Source organism: Liolophura sinensis, chromosome 8 (genome assembly GCF_032854445.1).
Source record: "Liolophura sinensis isolate JHLJ2023 chromosome 8, CUHK_Ljap_v2, whole genome shotgun sequence".
NCBI lineage: Eukaryota > Metazoa > Mollusca > Polyplacophora > Chitonida > Chitonidae > Liolophura > Liolophura sinensis.
The window spans coordinates 38,695,807-38,714,999 of record NC_088302.1 but is presented as its reverse complement, the minus strand read 5'-3'; the positions used below and the strand labels follow the sequence as shown (position 1 = coordinate 38,714,999).

Below are 19,193 nucleotides of genomic sequence, written 5' to 3'. Positions count from 1 at the left end.
AATTGAAACCTGGTTTACCGCTTCACCATGATGAGTTATTGATCACGTTGGAGTTTCAGACAGTTTTCATCTATTTTAAACATAATTATGGCCTTTCAGTCTCGAGACATTTTTAAGAACAGTTTGTCATTTTGAACTTCAAATCAGTATGTGGCTTCATCGTAACGATTTACAGATCCAGGGTTGAGTTTTGAGTCACCTTGTATATACTGGACTGTTTTTTGTTCTAGACTTGAGACATAGTTTCAAAATACTTGTTCACATAGATGGAGTGAACTGTAGACCCATGAATGTCCATATTTGCTTTCCTTTGTAAACTGGCACGAGATTTACATCTTAATGGAGAAATTTCTCTTTTTGTAGAAAAATGTCCTTGATTTAGATTAGAAGTGCTAAAAATGACGAACTTGTGAAGTGGTTACAAATAGTTTTTTGTATCTATTCATATGATTACAGTGTAGAGTGTCTACATAGGAACAACACTGTGAAACACATTGCTAGGACTTAGTTATTCGATTGCTGTTTTAAGCTGTACTCAAGAATATGTTCTTGTGGCCAGCATTACGGTGGGAGGAGACTGGACAAAGCCTGGTGAAAACCCACAATCACCTGCAGGTTGATCCCACATACTGCTGGAGTGAAAGCCATTATGAGCCATTATGAACTGCATTGGTGAGAGGCTTCAGGGTCAATACAACACTCTGGCACGTTAACCACGCAGGACCCCTTTGCGAGGACACACTGGCAGTAGGAGAAGTCAGTGACATATAGGGTTCAGTGCATTTATGCAAAGGGATGCCATCTTGGAAAAGCTTCATTCCATATTAACTAAAAGAGCATGACCACTATATTTGTGCATTTGACCCAAGGATCAAAAGATTTGTTTCGCTTTGTAAATGCCGGGTGAAATTCATGTAAGGTGCAATCATGCATTGGAGAGAGATTTGCATCAAATTCACTCGCATTCATGACGTAATAAAGGAAAGAATCGAAGAACATAGCTTTGGGCCCCATTGTTACGGACAGGAATGTGTTATGCGAACTTAACACTGCAGGTAGTTCAACCTAGTTACAGGTTAGTCTGAACTAGGTCATTCAGTAATTCAACCTTTGTATCCGTTTGTACATTTTCTGAATTGCGGCATTTGCCTCAATCAATGAAATGAATATGTATATGGTGCAGCATGCCTTTCTACATGTAGGTTTGAAACCGTAGATGCGCTAAACAAAAGATCTGATTTTAAACAAGATTCAAAATAGGACAAAATTTATTGGATTCCACTGGACAAATCAAATGAGCAACCCCAATGACAAACCAAATCCACTGATCCCCAATCAGCATAGACGTACTACGTAGCTATGTGTACGCTTGGTGAATATTTACAAATGACAGAAAGCCTATATATTCCCCACCCCTGTACCCGTTGAAGTTAACGTGGTTTTCAGAAATAAACAAAAATGTCCCCAATAATGTGCTACCTCCTTATAGACTTTAACAGCCTTGTACACCGCAATGTAACTGGCTATTTAACAAACATAATGAAGTACCGAAGATGACTGGCTATTTACAATGTATATATATATATATATATATATATATATCTTTATATATCAAAGCCCCTAAATTAGCAAAGTAGATCAGTATCACTTAGTCTCATTCTGCACTATTAAATCACAATTGGCATCAGTCAACAGAGGTTAAAAACAAAGACCAGTGGAGAGTAAAGTGTTCACCCTGAATAAAAGAAAAAACCCAAATGCGTCTGTTCCTGCCTAATTATTTACAAATAAATAAAAGACTGTTAAGTGACAACACAAGACTTCCACTGCAAACGGAGCTCTAACTGGTGTTTACATGCCAGATTTTTGTGAACACATTTCACTGTTCCTGATTCACTTTTTCACAAAGTTACATGTCTGATAATATGTGGTCTGGAGATAGACCACCATGGTAACGCTCCCACATCTGGTGAAATAAACTTTCCATATTTCTGGCGTACTGCTGGGAGTTGAACAGAGGACTTGTTTGCCGCGCATTCCATACTTTGGCTCTCACTGCCTTCAAGCTGCAAAAAAATAGAGCATCAGTTTTATTCCCTATTTATAATGCCAAAACTAGAACTACATGCTTAAGATAATACGAGCACAGGCTACAGAGCATGCCACTTTAAAAGCTTAAACAACACTTCACCTTCAAATTAACAAGGAGATTAATTACGAGTTCAAGAGGATGGATTAATGCTATACTCTGACTGTTAAATCTGACAATTCATGATAATTATGTAACTATATTAATTATGGAGGACTTTTATAGTCACGTTAATATTTTCATGAGAAAAACAGTGGATACAATGTATACTACGTATATTTCTGGATTCAATTCTCAATTAAAATACTCACTATTCTCTGTCTGTGCCCAGCCTGATGGCAATACTCTCATAATCTTCCTTAGTCTTGGCCACTAGTTCAGGGCAGCCTAGTGTATGCAGCTGAGATGCTGCAACCCGTGAAGCTAGTGTTTCCCCTGTAATCCAATGCACAGATTAATTTCATTGGTGTTTTATACCGTACTTTAAAATATTTCATGATGACCGCAAGCATTATGGTATCAGGAAACCTAAGATCATCCACAGGTGAGCAGTAAAGATTAAGACAATGTCAATGTTTCAAGAGCCAGATTTCAAAGAAAACTTCAACTGGACTTACTATTCAAAGCTGTCCCAAAAATGCATTATGTGAACCAAGCATGGAGACGTCTACCTTTAACATAATCAGCATTTATAGATTTTCAATAGACTAAATTATTTTGCCGCTGAAAATGCAGAAATATCCATTAAACAAACATAGCCTCAGACAAATGCAAGTCATTTCATACCATGTTAGTTGAGTAAATTCAACAGTTGTTTTTTGTGATATGATCTGCTAACAGTAAAGGAGTTACATACCTGGTAAGGTGACCATGGGTGTTCCTGCCCACAGAACATCCATGCCTGTGGTGTGTCCATTACACAGAGGGGTATCTAGACAAACATCCGCCAGCTGGCCTCGTCTTACATGCTCCTCCTGTAAAGATGTGTACCTCACACATTACACAAGCAGGGAACTTGGGCCCTTTTCAACTATGCCGTTTGTAACTTCCATCTAAACTTTTTAAAAAATTCTACAGCTTACTTTTGGGATTTAGAAATTAAACTTTTTACCGCCTCATCATTTTTTATACCTTAACACAAATGTGTCCAGCTTTCAGCTCCCACTGCAATAGTTGAAAAGACTACTGGTAAGCTCAATAACTGACCATAGGTACCATGGGAAAACGTGTTACAACCAAACTTTGCCCATGTAGTTCTATCGTCTAAGCTAGAAAAATGGGCCCTGTTCTGTAGTACAGTAACATAGCACCTTAACAACCCTAAGATGGAAGTCTTTATACAGGAGTGCCTTCTAAACCATACAGTAACACCTACTACATCACACAGCTTTCCTGCATTTAACATTTAACACAACATTTTTTTTTCCCTTTTAACTAGATGTCCAAACTCTACATCAGGCCAATGTCAAAGTGCAAGGATCATTAATTATTTTCCACACCTCCACATTAGCTGACCATACAACCTTTAACCCTCAAGTGGGTGACCCATGCAATACCTCCACAATACAGAATGTGTGCTTACCTTAGGGGCAACAGGTGAGAAGACAATCCTGTTAGCAGGTAGACCATATTGAGCTGCAGCCTGTATCAGGTATGGCTCCCCGACTGCAGGGAAGCGCAGCAGCCAGATCACACTGTTAGGTACGCTCTTCAGGATGTTAGACCACATCTGCAGCGTGGCGGGGTCTATCTTGTACAGCTGGTTGAAGTTACAGTAGACCACATGGTTCTCTGGCAGTCCGTACTGACTTCTGCTGGTAACCATTAGCAAACGAGGGACTTCTTCACCAGTGGCAGCTTTATTATTGGTCTATGACACAGAAAAACAGAATTAACGACTTAGACTTGCATGACAGCATTTACAAATTATCTTTTCCTATTACGGACAATTAAAATGGGATGATAGGAAGTGCTGAACTTAAATTTTCAACTTTTTGCTAAGTCTCTGACATGGATTTAATGTATTATCAACAGGTAAACTTTTGCCTGTTATATTCAGTGATTCAGCAGACCTCTTCACCATGAATTATTACTGCATAACACAACTTTGGTAATATTGCAGCCATTTTGTGGTGACACACCAATCAAACAGGACTTGCCATGCAATTCTTCAGACAATACTTGCTTCTCCAGCATACAGGGTACATTCCAGTCAAACATATGACAATTGTAGATCACTTTTACAGTTACAACTGCGAGGCAATTTATGTACCTGGTTGGTGGTGAGTCCGTTCTGTAGCACCACTCCATTGACGTTAGCCTGAGTCTGAGCTGACTGGGCCATGGCTTGTATGGTACCATTGTCTGGTAACGTCACCACAGATGTCACCACTTCCTCACCTGGCCCATTCACGTCATCACCCTTCAGTGGCTTCTGTTTCATTTCCTGCAACATAACAACACGACATTTATTAACTTGTTTGATTTTCCTTGAACTTACCACTAAGAAAATTAATTTCTCACTTATACAATAGCAGTTAGGATAAAAGGGGAGTACCATGAGTCGACCACCAGCCTTGAACAAGTTACTAACGACATCTACCACATGTGACACACAGATGTGCCCACCATACTGGTCAAAGAGACGTGGTAAGTGGTCCTAAACAAATGTTAAATTGCTTTATCAGATACATTAGTGTCACTCATCACATACTGTTGAAAAGTGAGAGCAGAAAAATCTACAAATTCCTTGTCCAAGGCTGGGTTTGAGTTCACACCTCCTAGCAGTTGGAACACATTTGGTCATGGCACGCTCCTGAGCACAAATATCCACACACATGTGTACAGGTACAAGTGTTTCTTTGCTACAGTTCAAAAGCACACAACTTTTACTGTGTCAAAAACACTGCATTTATATCAGCCCAGTGCCAGATCAACTGACTGCTTCCATACAAACGACAATGATCACTGTAACTGTTTGCTTTCACTTTCATCATCAGCTAATTCATATCATGTTGTGGTGCCACTGCCAGCTGTTGTCAACATGGGATTGAGCTTCCAGCTTCTATATTGGTTTCTCAATGTGGCGTTCATATCATACACACAGCATTACACTGCACAAGTACATAAAAAAAATCTTCAACACCAACACTGCTGATGTGATTTTTAAGTAACAGGGGCAGTGAGTACCCTTGAAAGCTTACTACCCGTCAGGAATAGGGGGAGAACTGTTACTCACCCTTATGCTTGTAGCAATGTTTTTCAAAGGTTCAAGGTCTAGCCCATTAACAACACAGTTGTTGTCAGATACAGCTGTGCCACTGACTTCCTCTATGACGACTTTGTTTAACATGTGGCTGAACATGTGCCAGTGATCTCCAATAAAGAAAGTGTTCGGCATGTAGGCTAACTTCTCAGAGTACTGGTCTGCATATTCAGATGGAGATGTGACCTGGTCTGTGATGATGTAGTCCATGAAAGGAGCGCCACTTGTACCTGGGTAACCAAGCCACATCACCTGAAAAACAAAGACACAGTTATCCATCAAACCCCCAGCAAAGGAAAACCTTTTAAATGTACTTCTGAATTATATATGTTGGTAAATAGGAAAACACAGGTGCAACTTCAACAAATTTAACAAAGATATTGTCTGTTATAGCCCTTATGGCAACACTGATTACAGGAAAAGTTGTGAAAAAATATTCGCTTTTAAACTGATGACAACCAATATGCTATATTTTCAGGAAAATCAAATAATTAATCCTTCACCAGTTTCAGACAAATGACATAGCAAGTGCAAGGAAAAGTTGCACAAACCAGAATTTTATTAGACTAATTCTAGGTTGTACTATAATTTCATGAAACAATACTCAAGATGAAGAAATAAAGCTAAGTGGAAACAAATACATTTTTCTGACATTCAAGCTAAAACGCTTCAAATCAGAGCATTCCCTGATAATATTCTTACCTGAACTGGGGCAGGCCTCAATGCAAATAGCTCATTACGAGCACCCTTAGTATAACCGTTCATGTTGACAAGAATCTGGATTCCATCAGCATGGATTCTGTCAGCAGCTTTACCATTACATGGGATCTGAAATCAGAGACAGGACTATGAGATGAACGCTTCTTCCGGACAGGATTTATGTATTTTATCCGAGATTTAACATCACACCCAACAATGTTTTAATTTTACAACAGTGATCATGTTTGTGTGGCCATTTTGCCAAGTACCTGACAAACCTCTCTCAGAATTATGGTGGGGGTTAACTTGGCAGAGCCCGGGGGGAAACTCGCGAGCATCAGCATTTGGAAAATGGAATTATGTTTATACTAATATTCTAAATGGAATTAACACAAGTCTACAGCTGTTACTGAACATTTCAATTCAATTTGAAGTAATTCAGATCAAAAGAAAAAAGCCATAGCCTTGCATTTAAATATATATGGCCTCGTTGCGATAGCATCATTCATAAAAAATACTGATGCTGCATCACTGTGTTACGAGAGATTAGATTAACTTCTTATAACGACGAGTTACTCTGACAGAAATTAGAGTGACATTACCCCTACAATTTTCAGCTGGAGGGACAGAGGTTTACATCAACTATCTGACTTATATCAGGTTTGTGATTCTGATTGTGTTATATATAACATAAGAGGAAAAAATCCTTCATGCATCTACAGGTAACATCTTTCCTCTTACCTGAGACAAATCGACAAAATGCTCAGCCTCTGAAGCAATCTTTGTTCTGAAAGTGGTGCCATCATCCGGACTGAGTGCATAGCAGAACACCTAAAACAACAAAACAGTAGCATTACATAAACAGTCCTCAGAATACTATCACAGGCAGATGTTTATTACACAGTTATACCAACTATGCAAATTTCAATAAAAAATAAACTCTATTGTACCTACAATAGTGAATTTATCATTAATACCCTTGCTACTTAGCCGATACTCACTGTGAGAAAAGCAGTGCTCGGGCATCATATCCAAAGGATAGAGACCTACCGATTCCACCACATAGGTCTAATGCTGTGAGTTGGGGTAATGTAACCACTCTGTACACCACAGGTCAGGTACCACCGTCCTCCCGCAACTCATCATAAAGTACAGAGCAGCTCAACCACGTCTTATTTCTCGAGGTATACGATAACATCCAACAAAAACTGATATGAAATTCAGTCCATTGTAAATAATCGCCAAATGCAGAGACTGGGTAGAACGTCTGATCCTCCTAAAAACCCATAGCAAGGAAGGCTAACAATGTTGTATGGAACTCCCTCAGAAATACTCCCTCAGAACAAAATGATCTGGTCTATCCGATGCTTGTGGGTCTCATGACCTAGTCCTCGAATCTCCTTGTGTCCTCTCTCAATGACAAAATTTGGCACTCAATGTGAAATCTGCCAAGACACGTCTGTGTTAGCATTGAGGAAAAGTGTCTTCAGTCAATATGGTCCTGCTTAATAGTTCGACCGAGCCAAATGACGCTCATTGTACAAGACATTCATCCACACAGAGCCAGATCCTCTGAGGGCTGATAATGTAAGTTGCTGGATTGTTGAAACATGCCTTCTAGGGATTGAAGTCCGGGAACTTTCGCCCATGCATATCAGGACAGGATGATCCGAATTACCGCACGCAGACTTCCTCTAATGTTCTACAGAGCCTGTGGGATGACAAGAGCCCCACCTCTAAGAGACACTGTAAACTAGTCTCTGGCTAGCCAAGATAGGGGGTACTGGGAGACTGAAGATGACAGAGGTGGGTGATTAGCCCCACCTGCTCCATTACCCTTCATTGCAGCTATGGTCTCTAATCCGCGCCATGTGGGGTCAAGTCACTGTCTATATAATCCCTGACCACCCCGCGGTGCCTAGTTAGTGAGAGCCACAATCAACGCAATGAATCATGGGATAGACTTTTCAAGTCTATTGGCAAAACTTTACATCATTTATCGTACGTTTGACAGTACGTACATTTTTTGCCACTGCAGAGTTGGTTACTTTTTTTAACGTATCTACCCACATGTTTAATGAATGCTGATGTTAATATGTATACAAGTATGTGTAGAGATAGTACCTCAATGTTTTCCTTTGAATGTAAGCCTGGGATACTCTGCATCAGGTGAGATGTTGGGTGGTTGCCGAAGTCTGAGCTGACATATCCTACACGTAGTCGACCATTACTGGCCACCATATCCTTCACATGCTGATAGGGAGGTTTATGTAGCACATTGATCTGAAAATGAAAAATCAATATCAATATATTTCTTATTCTTTTCTGTAACAAAGAATCACAGAATAAATGACAAGAAATAAAACAAATTCTTACTTTCAAATATAACAATAATTTACTTCCAGATGCGGATTTGGGCAGATGTTGATCTACCACACAAAGTTGCGAAGAACTAACAAAGTATCAGGAGTTTGAACCAGGGTTACAAAATCCAGTGCAATCCTACCTTTTCCAAACAGAGGTTGGCATGGCGTGAGGCAATGGCCCTGCGTTGGTTATGGGACAGGGGGTAGAGCATACTGTGGTGGGGATGGACAGATGGAAGACGATTTTTCTCCAGCTGATCCTGTACTATAGCTACCAGCTTCTTCATACGTGAACTGTAGTCTGTCCAGTCACACACAATCTACAACAGATTGTACAAACATTCATAACTCGAGCCAAAAGTAAAGCAACATATGTATGAGGTGTTAACATAAGTCAAGCCTTTGCGTCAATCTCAGTTTCCTTTGGAAATATGTATTTATTTTATTCTATTGGTGTTTTGCCTTTTGAAACAAACTATTTACACGTATCAAAGCATAACATGAATGTTTTTGGTAAAACAAACTTCATAATGATCAATAACTTCACTATCATAATAAAATTGAAATACTATGCTACTTTAAAATGGTTCAATCAATTGCTTACTTTATAAAACACACATAGAAATAACACCAGGAGCCAGTAAATTGAAGACTTTATCGTCTTTTTGAAACACTTACCTGTAGACAGTGAGCAAGGTTGCAATAAGCATCTGGAAAATCTGGTTTTAACTTCAAAGCAGTTCTGTATGATGCTATAGCCTCTGGGATATTTCCAGAATCCTGCAGAAACATATACAGTAGTTTACATCAGTCATATCATGAAGATCATTATTAAGCCAGATACAAAAACTCATCGGAAAATCATCTCATTCCATTTTATTTCCTTCTCCCTAAAAATTAAATTCATCAGAATAGAGTATTTAAGGACACTGAGATAGATTATCCTCGGGCCAAACCATCTTTTCCAAAGCTAAAGCTTGATAGCTTCATTGTTCACAACATACAAAACATAATTTAAGCAGAGTTTCATTTCACCTATCCTAAAATGGGTGTTAAAAAAGACATCCACACAGAAGCAGTGAAGTACAAGGGTGTATGACCAAGACCTATTCCATACCTTGTGTATAGAGGCGAGGTTACTGTGAGCATCCGCAAAGGCTGGGTTAATCTGAATAGCACGGGTGTAGCACTGGAGAGCTCCCTGAACATCCTGCATCTCCTTCAGGGTATTCCCCATGTTGGAGTACGCATCAGCAAAGGTTGGAGAAATCCTGCAGAAACAACAGGTGATCATCTATCAGCATATAGCAAATATATTGATATAACATGTTGATTTCAGCAACGGATCTGGCACCACGTTTACAAAGCTTTGTAACTCTTTTTTTTTTGTGACTTTCAATGTAAATCAAATAGCTTTGTCATTTATAAAAAGTTACAAGAGACAGGGCAAGAAGTTTTATGAAGACCACAGTGTTGGGAATATCAGATTTTCATCCTGGTCATTAATGTTTACATCCTTTTTTCTTACCTGATGGCATCTTTGTAATGCATCAGAGCTTCATGGAGTTTGCCTTGTTGCTGAAGCACACTGGCTAGATTTGAGTGAGCAACAGCAAACTCTGGATAAACCTGTAAAAGCAGAGGAAGTACATATGCTGAGTGCAAGAGTGGAAAAAATCTAAATTTAGATGCATACGCCTATTTATATGTGGTTCTTTCAAGTTATATCAAGACAGCCCTACACATGAAGGTCTGCATTTGTCACAAGGGTACTGGGTCGAGTCCTCAACATGTCCTTTATGTTGAAAAGATTAATTTCACAAACAATTATCTCAAACTGACATATTAACTTAACTTGATCACCCTTAGATACAGCCTACTCTCCTGTAACGTAAAAATTCTAACTGTGGGATGGGAAAAAATTCTTTCTGGACTGTATTCATTATACAAAGGAAATAAATGAATAAATATTTATTCGGTGCGGTGAATAAATAATCAATCATAAACAATGACAGAAAGTTCTCATGCTAGATCTTCTTTCTACGATGTCTAATGCTAATTTATCAGCTACTAAAAAAGGGCAACTCAGGAACTCACATCCAATGCCTTGAAGTAAAGACGCACAGCCTCCTCTGTGTTCCCCTGCTCCCGCTTGATGTTGGCCAAGTTGTTGAGGGAATCTGCATGGGTGGGACATAACTGTAATGCTGTGTTGTAACAGTCCTCAGCCTCAGAAACCTGCAAAACAGTTATGAAAGGAAAAATGAGAGGATTACCACAAGTAAATCATTCACAACTTGTACCAATCAGAAGAAGCAGACACTGTAATAAGTCTTAGTTTCATCAGAGGTTAATCGTCAAACACAGTGGCAAGTAAATATTTATATTTTCTTATTTGATTGGTGTCTTGGTGGACTCAAGAATATTTCACTTATACGATGGCAGGCCGCATTGTGGCGGGAGGAAACAGGGCACAGCACAGGAGGAGCCCATAACCATTTGCAGGTTGCTGGTAGACCTTCCCACGTACGGTCGTAGAGGACAAAAGAAGAAGTCATGTCTGAAATGCAGATGAATGTAAATATTTTTGGGCGTATTCTGTTACTACCATGGCAACACATTTTTAAGACATACATTGCCATAGTAGTTGTAGTCAACTTAGCCAGTTGTGAGCTCACAAGACAGGCTGTTGGTGTCATGTTGCATATTCAAGTTCCACACTGTAGTTTCCCACTAGCTGGCCACTGCATCTCAATATTAGATGTTAATTGTACAAGAAAGATGCGTGCACATACCTGTCCCTTTTCCTTCAGAGCATTAGCTAAGTTGCAGTAAGCATCTGGGAAATTTGGTTGCAGCTCAATTGCTCTGCGGTAAGTATCGATAGCCAAATCAACCAGTCTGTCAAAAAATATATACATATATATAAATTAAAACAAAGTTTAAAATGAATTAAGGCTGTTTTACTTCAAAACCAAGAAAAAGATAAGATGTCTACCAGGCACCAGTATGACACTTGCATTATCAGCTAAATCAACAGTCGAACCGTTAGTCCTATGCAACCGACCTCCTAAACCAAAGACAATCTGAAAAGCAGCAACTTTACCCTTGCTCATAATATACACAGGCCAAGTTCCCGTGGACAACTGCATGGTTAGGACTTAAATTTAATGCCTGAAGATACGCAGCCACTGCCCTGCAAATGAATGAAAAAAACAAATTAATTTATCACCTGATAAAAAGCATTTTAATAGTATTTGCAAAGTATTACTTAAAAATTATTGGATTGATATCTTAGGAAAGATTTCCTTGATGAATAAACCATCTGAACACAAAAAATAACTATAATGGATACTTTCTTAACCTCTCTTTGAATGTTACTTTGCACACTTATGAATGGTGCAGGACTGATTCCCAGAAAAAATTAGCAGAATTAGTGCAAAAAAGTACTGGTTACATGTATGCATCCGAAGAATCTTTGAAAATATTTATCTGTACAAAATTGGAATACCTGTCAAAAATCCTGGCTTCTTTCAACACATTTCCCAGATTTATGTAAGCATCCAAGAAGTTGTTGTCCAATGCCACAGCCTGAGAGACAAGGAAATCAACATAATAACAATCCATGCAGATACATGTAGACGAAAAACAAATCATTTAGAACAGGGCAAAAACAATAACAGAATGATTGCATGCCAGTTGTTGTTTATTTGCTAACGTTTTGAGTGTCTGTGTCAGTACACGCATATCAATTTCTGCAGAATGTTTCGATCACTAGATTCTTACCTTTTCAAAATGGTGAATGGCCAACCAAATCTCCCCTTGAGCATTGAAGACGCAGCCTAGATTGCTCCACGCAACAGCAAAGTTGGGCTGTGTTTCAATTGCTTTAAGATAACAAGCCTAAATAGGTTCAAACAGAAGAGAAAAGAGAGTAAAGCCCCATTAGAACAGATAGTAAATGTAATAATGCTGATCGCGCGAACAGCAGCGCAATTTTGCCACAGCAGATAACCGCATAAGCGCATTGGTGTCAAACACTGGTCTTCAGAATACCCCATGTGCACAAAGTTGCACCTTGATTAATGAGCTGAAAAAAGGAATAAATGCAAAGAATAAATCAGAGCTGCAGTGTGAGAACATCAAAAAACTTGTTGTATACCAACTGCTTTAAAATTGAAATTCAACGCCAGGCAGTTTTGCGTCAAACTGGCTGTAGTCTGGTCCACCACGTGTTTGGCACTGAACAAGCGACCGCCAAAGCGCAGACGAGCGCACCCGCGCGCACAACAAATTATTTAAATAGAATTTCTCAACAGGTTTCCTTTTTACAAAATATGTACATTCATAGTTAATCTTAACAAAAAAAAAAAAAAATTATGTCTTCAAGAAAGTTTAGGTAACTTTAGATGAATTAAAAATAAAACACATGAAGTCCAAAATTTACAGACACTTTATTTCATGGCTTTCAGGTCTCATCTTGTAGCTGTCACCAACCAACAGCCCCATACAATTACTACTTACGGTTTTAGGTGCAAGTCACCATTTTTCTTTCTGCCGAAAAAGAATAAATGGTGACAAACACCAAATATCATACCAGTCATAGTTTATGCCTCAGGGTACCAGCTCCCACAAAACGTTGCAGATTTTGTCACCAGGAAAACATTTTGAAATCCTGTCAACCTATGAGCATTTCGCAGAATCATAAAAAGAAGAATGTATTAGTAAAGTGAATACAAAATTAACATACAATACAAATACACACGACAAGCACACACCTTACGGGATCACAGTCGTTCTTTGACTGAACTGCTCTATCCCTCACAAGGACAGCAATTTGTGGCATCTGTTTCACTCTCAAACATGTTCGATTTCTTCAAACTGGCAACATATGCAGAAGACTTTTTGGTAGATTCCACGATTTATCACATCAGAAAAATTCTTAACAGGGAAATGCGAACTTCTATCCACAATAAATCTTGGGTATAGCCTTGTTCGTGACAAAATTTTGATCATAAGGTGTAAGTTCATATTTCTGATGATATCCATGATGTTAATCTAATGGTAGCTGTAAACTGAAGCTTTCCCATACCCGATGATGCAATGGCGAAGAGGCTATATAGCAACACAAACCAAGGCCCCAGGTTACCTAGCCGCTCATGTCTGAGGCAGACCAAGATGTCTTGATAATTTGGAATTACTTACATGTAGTGAATATGCAAAACGTGCCGTGGCTGGTTTAGATACAAAGGATCGTACCTCTGTTCAGTTTAAGGCAGCCTGTGGTTGTCCCATGCAGGCACATTTGCTGCGGCTTTAACATGTGTCTGCACGGACCCTAACATCAGAGTTGCCAAACAGCAAATAACTGCTCATATGAATTTATGAAAATTTATGTCATAAAGAATCTGGTGGTTTGTTTTAAAATTATTACAACTGAACAGGGGTGTTCTCCAAATAAAAATGAACACGAGAGGCCTTGACCTAGGGAACACACAACCTTGGTTCTATTCTTTTTGCATTTTACACTTTTCCTCTCCCTCAAATAATTACTGCAACACAATAGTCCTTGGGACATTAGCCTGCGCTTGAATTTCCATTTCAATTTTTGCCTTTGTTTTAACTGAAAGGCAAACATTGAATGAACTCAATTAAGTCAGCTTTCAATGAACTACAGCAGAAAGAAGGATCTGGGTGTTGAGAATTTTCTTAAAAAGTAGTGCAGCACAAGATTATATTCTCAGAAGCTATGCATATACGGTACATATTTTGTTCCCTAATATCAACATATCCACAGTGAACTTATTTATGCTGTAGTCTTATTCAAAGCTATCTTAAAAGTGAAGTAAAAGAAATGCCTGTGAATCAATCCACTGGTCAACATACGGTCTGGACACCTAGCCAACTGAGGCAGATACATACGGGAAAGCTTCAGTTTAATGCACCACTGATTCTATCTTTCCACATAAAGCTCTATGTTCCATGGCGTTCTGGACTTCGTTTCCCAATCTCCTCTCACAGGGGAGATTTTACTACAGCTTTTCAGAGGTCTCATCCAAGCAGTCACATGGCAATAGGTTACCTTGGCTTCCTCTAGCCTTCCTAGAGCCTTAAGCAGATTTCCCAAGTCACTCCGAACACAGTACAGGTCCTGTAAAGTACACAGGAATTTGCTTTAGTATACTCTTGTCTACAACCTTTATCGGTAACTTTATCAGTAAGAAGAAAAAGGCAAAATTCTTCAAAAAAAAAAAGTAGACCTTGCAAATGTCCTCACAAGTCAAAATGAATAACAAATGACAAAAGCTTGATGAATGAGTAACATTACTTTGGGGGGAAAAAGCAAAACAAAACAAATGTTTCACCATTACACTGTGCTAGATTTATCAAAGTAAATGCTAACACATAATAAATGCTCCTCTAAATGTTCTCTCACTCTTCTATTACAGTTACAACTTAAGTTAGAAGAATTACATGAACTTACTGGATTATACTGCAGGGCAGTAACATATGCCTGGACCGCTTGCTCCATGTCACCTGCAGCCACCAATGCAGCAGCCAGATTGATGTAGCCATCAATGAAGTCTGGTTTTAACCTAACTGCATGTCTGTAGTTGTCAAGAGCCTCCTGGAGTTGACCCCTCTCCTTGTACACATTCCCCAGATTTGAGTAAGCTTCTGCCAACATTGGGTTCTGTTTTATGGCAAGTTGGCTAAAATATGCAGATCTGTTGGGAGAAAAAGAAAAAAAAAACATTGTAATCCACAATTTCAATGTTCGGATTTCTGTTGCAGATCTTATGAAGAAAACCAGGAATCCTAGAGAAAACCACTACCCCTTGCCAGGTACTCTGACACTCCACCTGGCTGAGCCACAACTGAATCTAGCAGAGATGGATTCATGCCTGTGACCTCCCCGATCAAGGTTTGATCAGCAGAGTAAAGAACAATATATCAGTTAGATGAATGTCCATGAGGGACACCATATTTTATGGCTTTGACTTATTAATGTAATCCAACCACAGTATACACATTATTTATTTATTTGATTGGTGTTTTACGCCGTACACATTATACATATGCATGTATTTTAAATGAAGTGACAGCCAGGGGCCTGTTTCATGAAGCTCACTCAGCTAAGTAAGCCTTTAACTACCATCAGAACGAACGTTGTAGAGATATAAAGTGCATTTAGCTAAAGTCAACTTAACACTCAGTAAGCTTTATAAAACCGGTTTCATGGACTTATGATATTTCATAAATACGCTACGTATAAACAAAAAAAGTCAGGCACATTCATTTTGACAATTGCTTATTTATTATGCTAAGCTGTTCGGTGGACCAACTAGATTGTGGTACTTAAATGTTATTCTCCAAATATTATAGGTTAGGTTCTTTCAAATAAATGAGAAAAATAAACTTGAAGTACCTTTCCAAACGTCTGCACTGGAAGTGGATAGAACTTAGCAAGAGCAGGACGCCTGTGTTGTCTGGTTCTTGCTGCCACAGTTGCATACAATGCTGTTCTGCATGGCCGTAATCTCCAGCCTGATACTCTCTGTGGGCAAGTTCTGCTAGTCCTGCAATCATAATTATGGTGGAAATCTGACAAACTGAAATCGGACATCATAAACCTCGGGGCAATTAGCAAATAAGATATTTTACGGTAACCAGCACTATAATTACAAACATGGAACTAATATTTATGCCAATCAGTAGTCCGATACTCTGCTTTCCATAAAAATTAACTTTTCCAGTAATAATCTATTTATAGACATGGAGGAAACAGAACACTGACCTAAGCGGAATTGAGATGAGGACAACACATTAAGCTGAAAAATTCTTCATGACAATCAGTATGCATAATTATCTATACCAAAGACACAGGACTACACTGGATACAGCCTACGGAATCAGTTTTGATAAACAACTTAAGCCCCAACTGCCAGTAGGCTTCAGCGTCGTTAATAAACGTAGAATTACCCCATAATATTATATTAAGCCAATCGCATCAATACAGTTGTACAACAAGAATGGATGACAAAGACATGACTTCACGGGGCACAAAGACATGTATAGCAATATTTATCTGCCAAAGGGTTAGAGTTACCTTAGACCAGAAAATCAAATTAAACCACTAACTATATGTACTTAGATCATGTCCATGTGGGGAGGAACACAAAACCAACATGTCCTTGCCAAGTATCTGATAAATTGATACATAGCTGTAAATCGCCATGGGCCCAAAGCTTGATCAATGTGAACACATCTTATCTTAAGAGTGATTCAAATGTGTTACTAGAGTGTTCTTCAAAATCTAAAATTCATTATGTACTGCAGTTTGTAAATACACTGTTTCATACCTAAGTACATACATGTACAAGAACATTAAACTAGATAGTCTCTTCTTATCTTTAAGAGCTTCAAGTTCTGGCCATAGCTGATGGCAAAGTGAAAAAGAGAATGTGCTACCATGCCAAGATAATTTTGTGCTACACTGTTTTTAAAGAAAGTGAGATTTCATAGCATTATTTATGACTGGGTGTCCCACAAGTGAAAGAAAACTGTATGATTTTTGAGTACGTAGTAATAAATATTCTATGCTTTTCCAACACTTTTAAGGGTTATTCAGTTTAAGTACTAACTCTGATGTGAAGAATAATGGATACTATTTGTACAATTCAAACATAATAAAATATGACATAAAACAAAGAAAAATCAAGAACTTTCATGGACTTATCCCAATTTATTAAATCCTTTTTCAAGGACTTTCAAAGTCTTGAAAACTTTTCACCCAATTCGGCCTCCCTGAAGGATTTCAAAGGTCAGTGGGAACCCGGTACTGTACATCCTAGTTGCAATAACTCTCACAAGAGCAAAATGTAAAATTTACCGTGAAACCTCAAACATCCTGATGTTACAGTGAACAACACTAAATATCACACACATTAAAACTGAATTCTCCTTGTAGACTGTAGTTAAGTAAGAAATAAATTTCTGACATGCCCAACCATAATATTGACAGTTGTGTGTTTACTACAAAACTGGCATGTTTTCCCAGACAAGCCAAGTGCTGCATCCTACCAATCGAATGTGGGTTAAGAATATAAGAATGCATGATTGTAGGAATTCATTATCCCCATAAATACCACATCGGCAGAATTTCAACCAAACAGTATTGTGGCAAGACCTGTGAACATGTTTGATGGTGTTAGAAACAGCTACAATCTGTTAAGATGTGCGCGTATATATGCTTTTGGTTTTACGTCGCACTAAACAATTTTTCAGACGTCATGATGAGGAATCATTAGGTGTGTGTCTTCTTCTGGTTGCCATCTAAGTCCATGCTGCCAAAGTATTCTGAAATACTGAAGCATTGTGTCGAAGGCATCAGAATGACACACCACCAAGTCACAATATACTGACACCAGTCCTGAGGGGCAAGTGAGGCAGCAACAAGTACTATTTTTAAAGTCTTCAGAATGACCCGACCCAGGTATTTTAGGAGGTCTCCATACTTCGAGGCAGAAGTATCTTCACCGAATATGTGCATAACTTAAAGTCAACCAGGTACGATCTGCTATATTGTTTGATGTCATAAAACGTTTGTGTTCTCCAGGCCTGCCTGGTGTGCTCCCACCATAATGCTAGTTGCCTTGGAATAAATGAAATATCCTTGAGATTGATCATTCTCAACAAAGCAGTATCTCTAGCCAACAGCAATAGGACTCAATCCAGATAGAGATGTGCAGAGTTCCACTTGGCGATACTTGAGGAATTAAGCTAGGCCTATATATATGTATGTAGGCCTACATTTGCTCTTTAAATCCATTAATTACCTTACATTTTTCGTATCTTGCCAAATTAATTATTTCTCTAGTCTGGTACCACAGAGTGTGAAAAAACTGACAGAAAGTTGAAGAACTCTTATCTAGATTATTACTGAGAATACATGTGTATCGGTTGAGGCACTTCATACATTCGTTTTAAAAATTCGCACATTAAAAGAAGGGTAAGTAGAACTGACAACAGATACCAAGAATGCCATTAGCAATTACACATCAAGTGAGTAAACTTTAAAATGCATTATAACCTTGGCAATGAACTTTTTCGATTCACTTATTGCACTCAAAGTCATTTACGACGCAGATACCGGTGTGTTGAATGGTGAGGCCAGTAACTGTGGTTATGTTTTCACAGCCATATAATAAACTCTGATGTATGACCGAAAATGATGAATCCGGTTTCCAAAAGCTTAGCTATACGGTTATTCCTTTTCTTATTACTTACCTGTTGTATCCCGAATTTGCGCCATTACTGTCGCCTTTATCGGATCTTTGTCATCAAAAACCATTCGTCAAGATGGCGGCGATCCCGAAATATGGATCGCACACGTCTCAAAAAAAATCTTCAAGGAACAATGTCCAAATCGTAAAAACACCCCAGTCTGATACAACGCTACATCTAAATGGGCAAGGAAGCCACTTAGAACGAATTAGTGTTTTTTCACCACGAGAGGCAAACGCTATCCTAAAATTTACAGACAACGATGTGCGAATTTCGGCTTCCTTCTTCCTCGCCTGATATTGCAGAATTGCAACGTGTGACGTCATCATCATAAGTATGGCGGTCCTGGATCGAGGATATTGTTCCTCGATAAACTTGACATCATGAAGTTTACACTGTACCGGTGAAACACTCTTTAGGTAGTATTTTATACTAACTAGTAAACACATGTCACCTTTGTATCTTTAAAACGGAACGAAACACTCTA

General features: G+C 38.7%; 1 protein-coding gene across 1 annotated transcript; it reads right to left on the bottom strand.

Moving 5' to 3' along the window:
* Positions 1-1,585: 1,585 nt before the first annotated feature.
* LOC135472213 (UDP-N-acetylglucosamine--peptide N-acetylglucosaminyltransferase 110 kDa subunit-like) lies at positions 1,586-19,001 on the bottom strand. Its single transcript, XM_064751602.1, has 22 exons — positions 18,710-19,001; positions 15,849-15,999; positions 14,904-15,147; positions 14,502-14,570; positions 12,206-12,322; positions 11,931-12,010; positions 11,526-11,615; positions 11,215-11,320; positions 10,517-10,657; positions 9,948-10,048; positions 9,537-9,690; positions 9,098-9,199; positions 8,560-8,739; positions 8,178-8,336; positions 6,795-6,884; positions 6,057-6,182; positions 5,328-5,606; positions 4,362-4,535; positions 3,672-3,959; positions 2,946-3,063; positions 2,401-2,524; positions 1,586-2,066 (listed from the first exon to the last, which is right to left on the bottom strand). The coding sequence occupies exons 1-22, from the start codon at positions 18,771-18,773 to the stop codon at positions 1,910-1,912; spliced, it is 3,114 nt and encodes a 1,037-aa protein (XP_064607672.1). The 5' UTR covers positions 18,774-19,001; the 3' UTR covers positions 1,586-1,909.
* Positions 19,002-19,193: the final 192 nt, after the last annotated feature.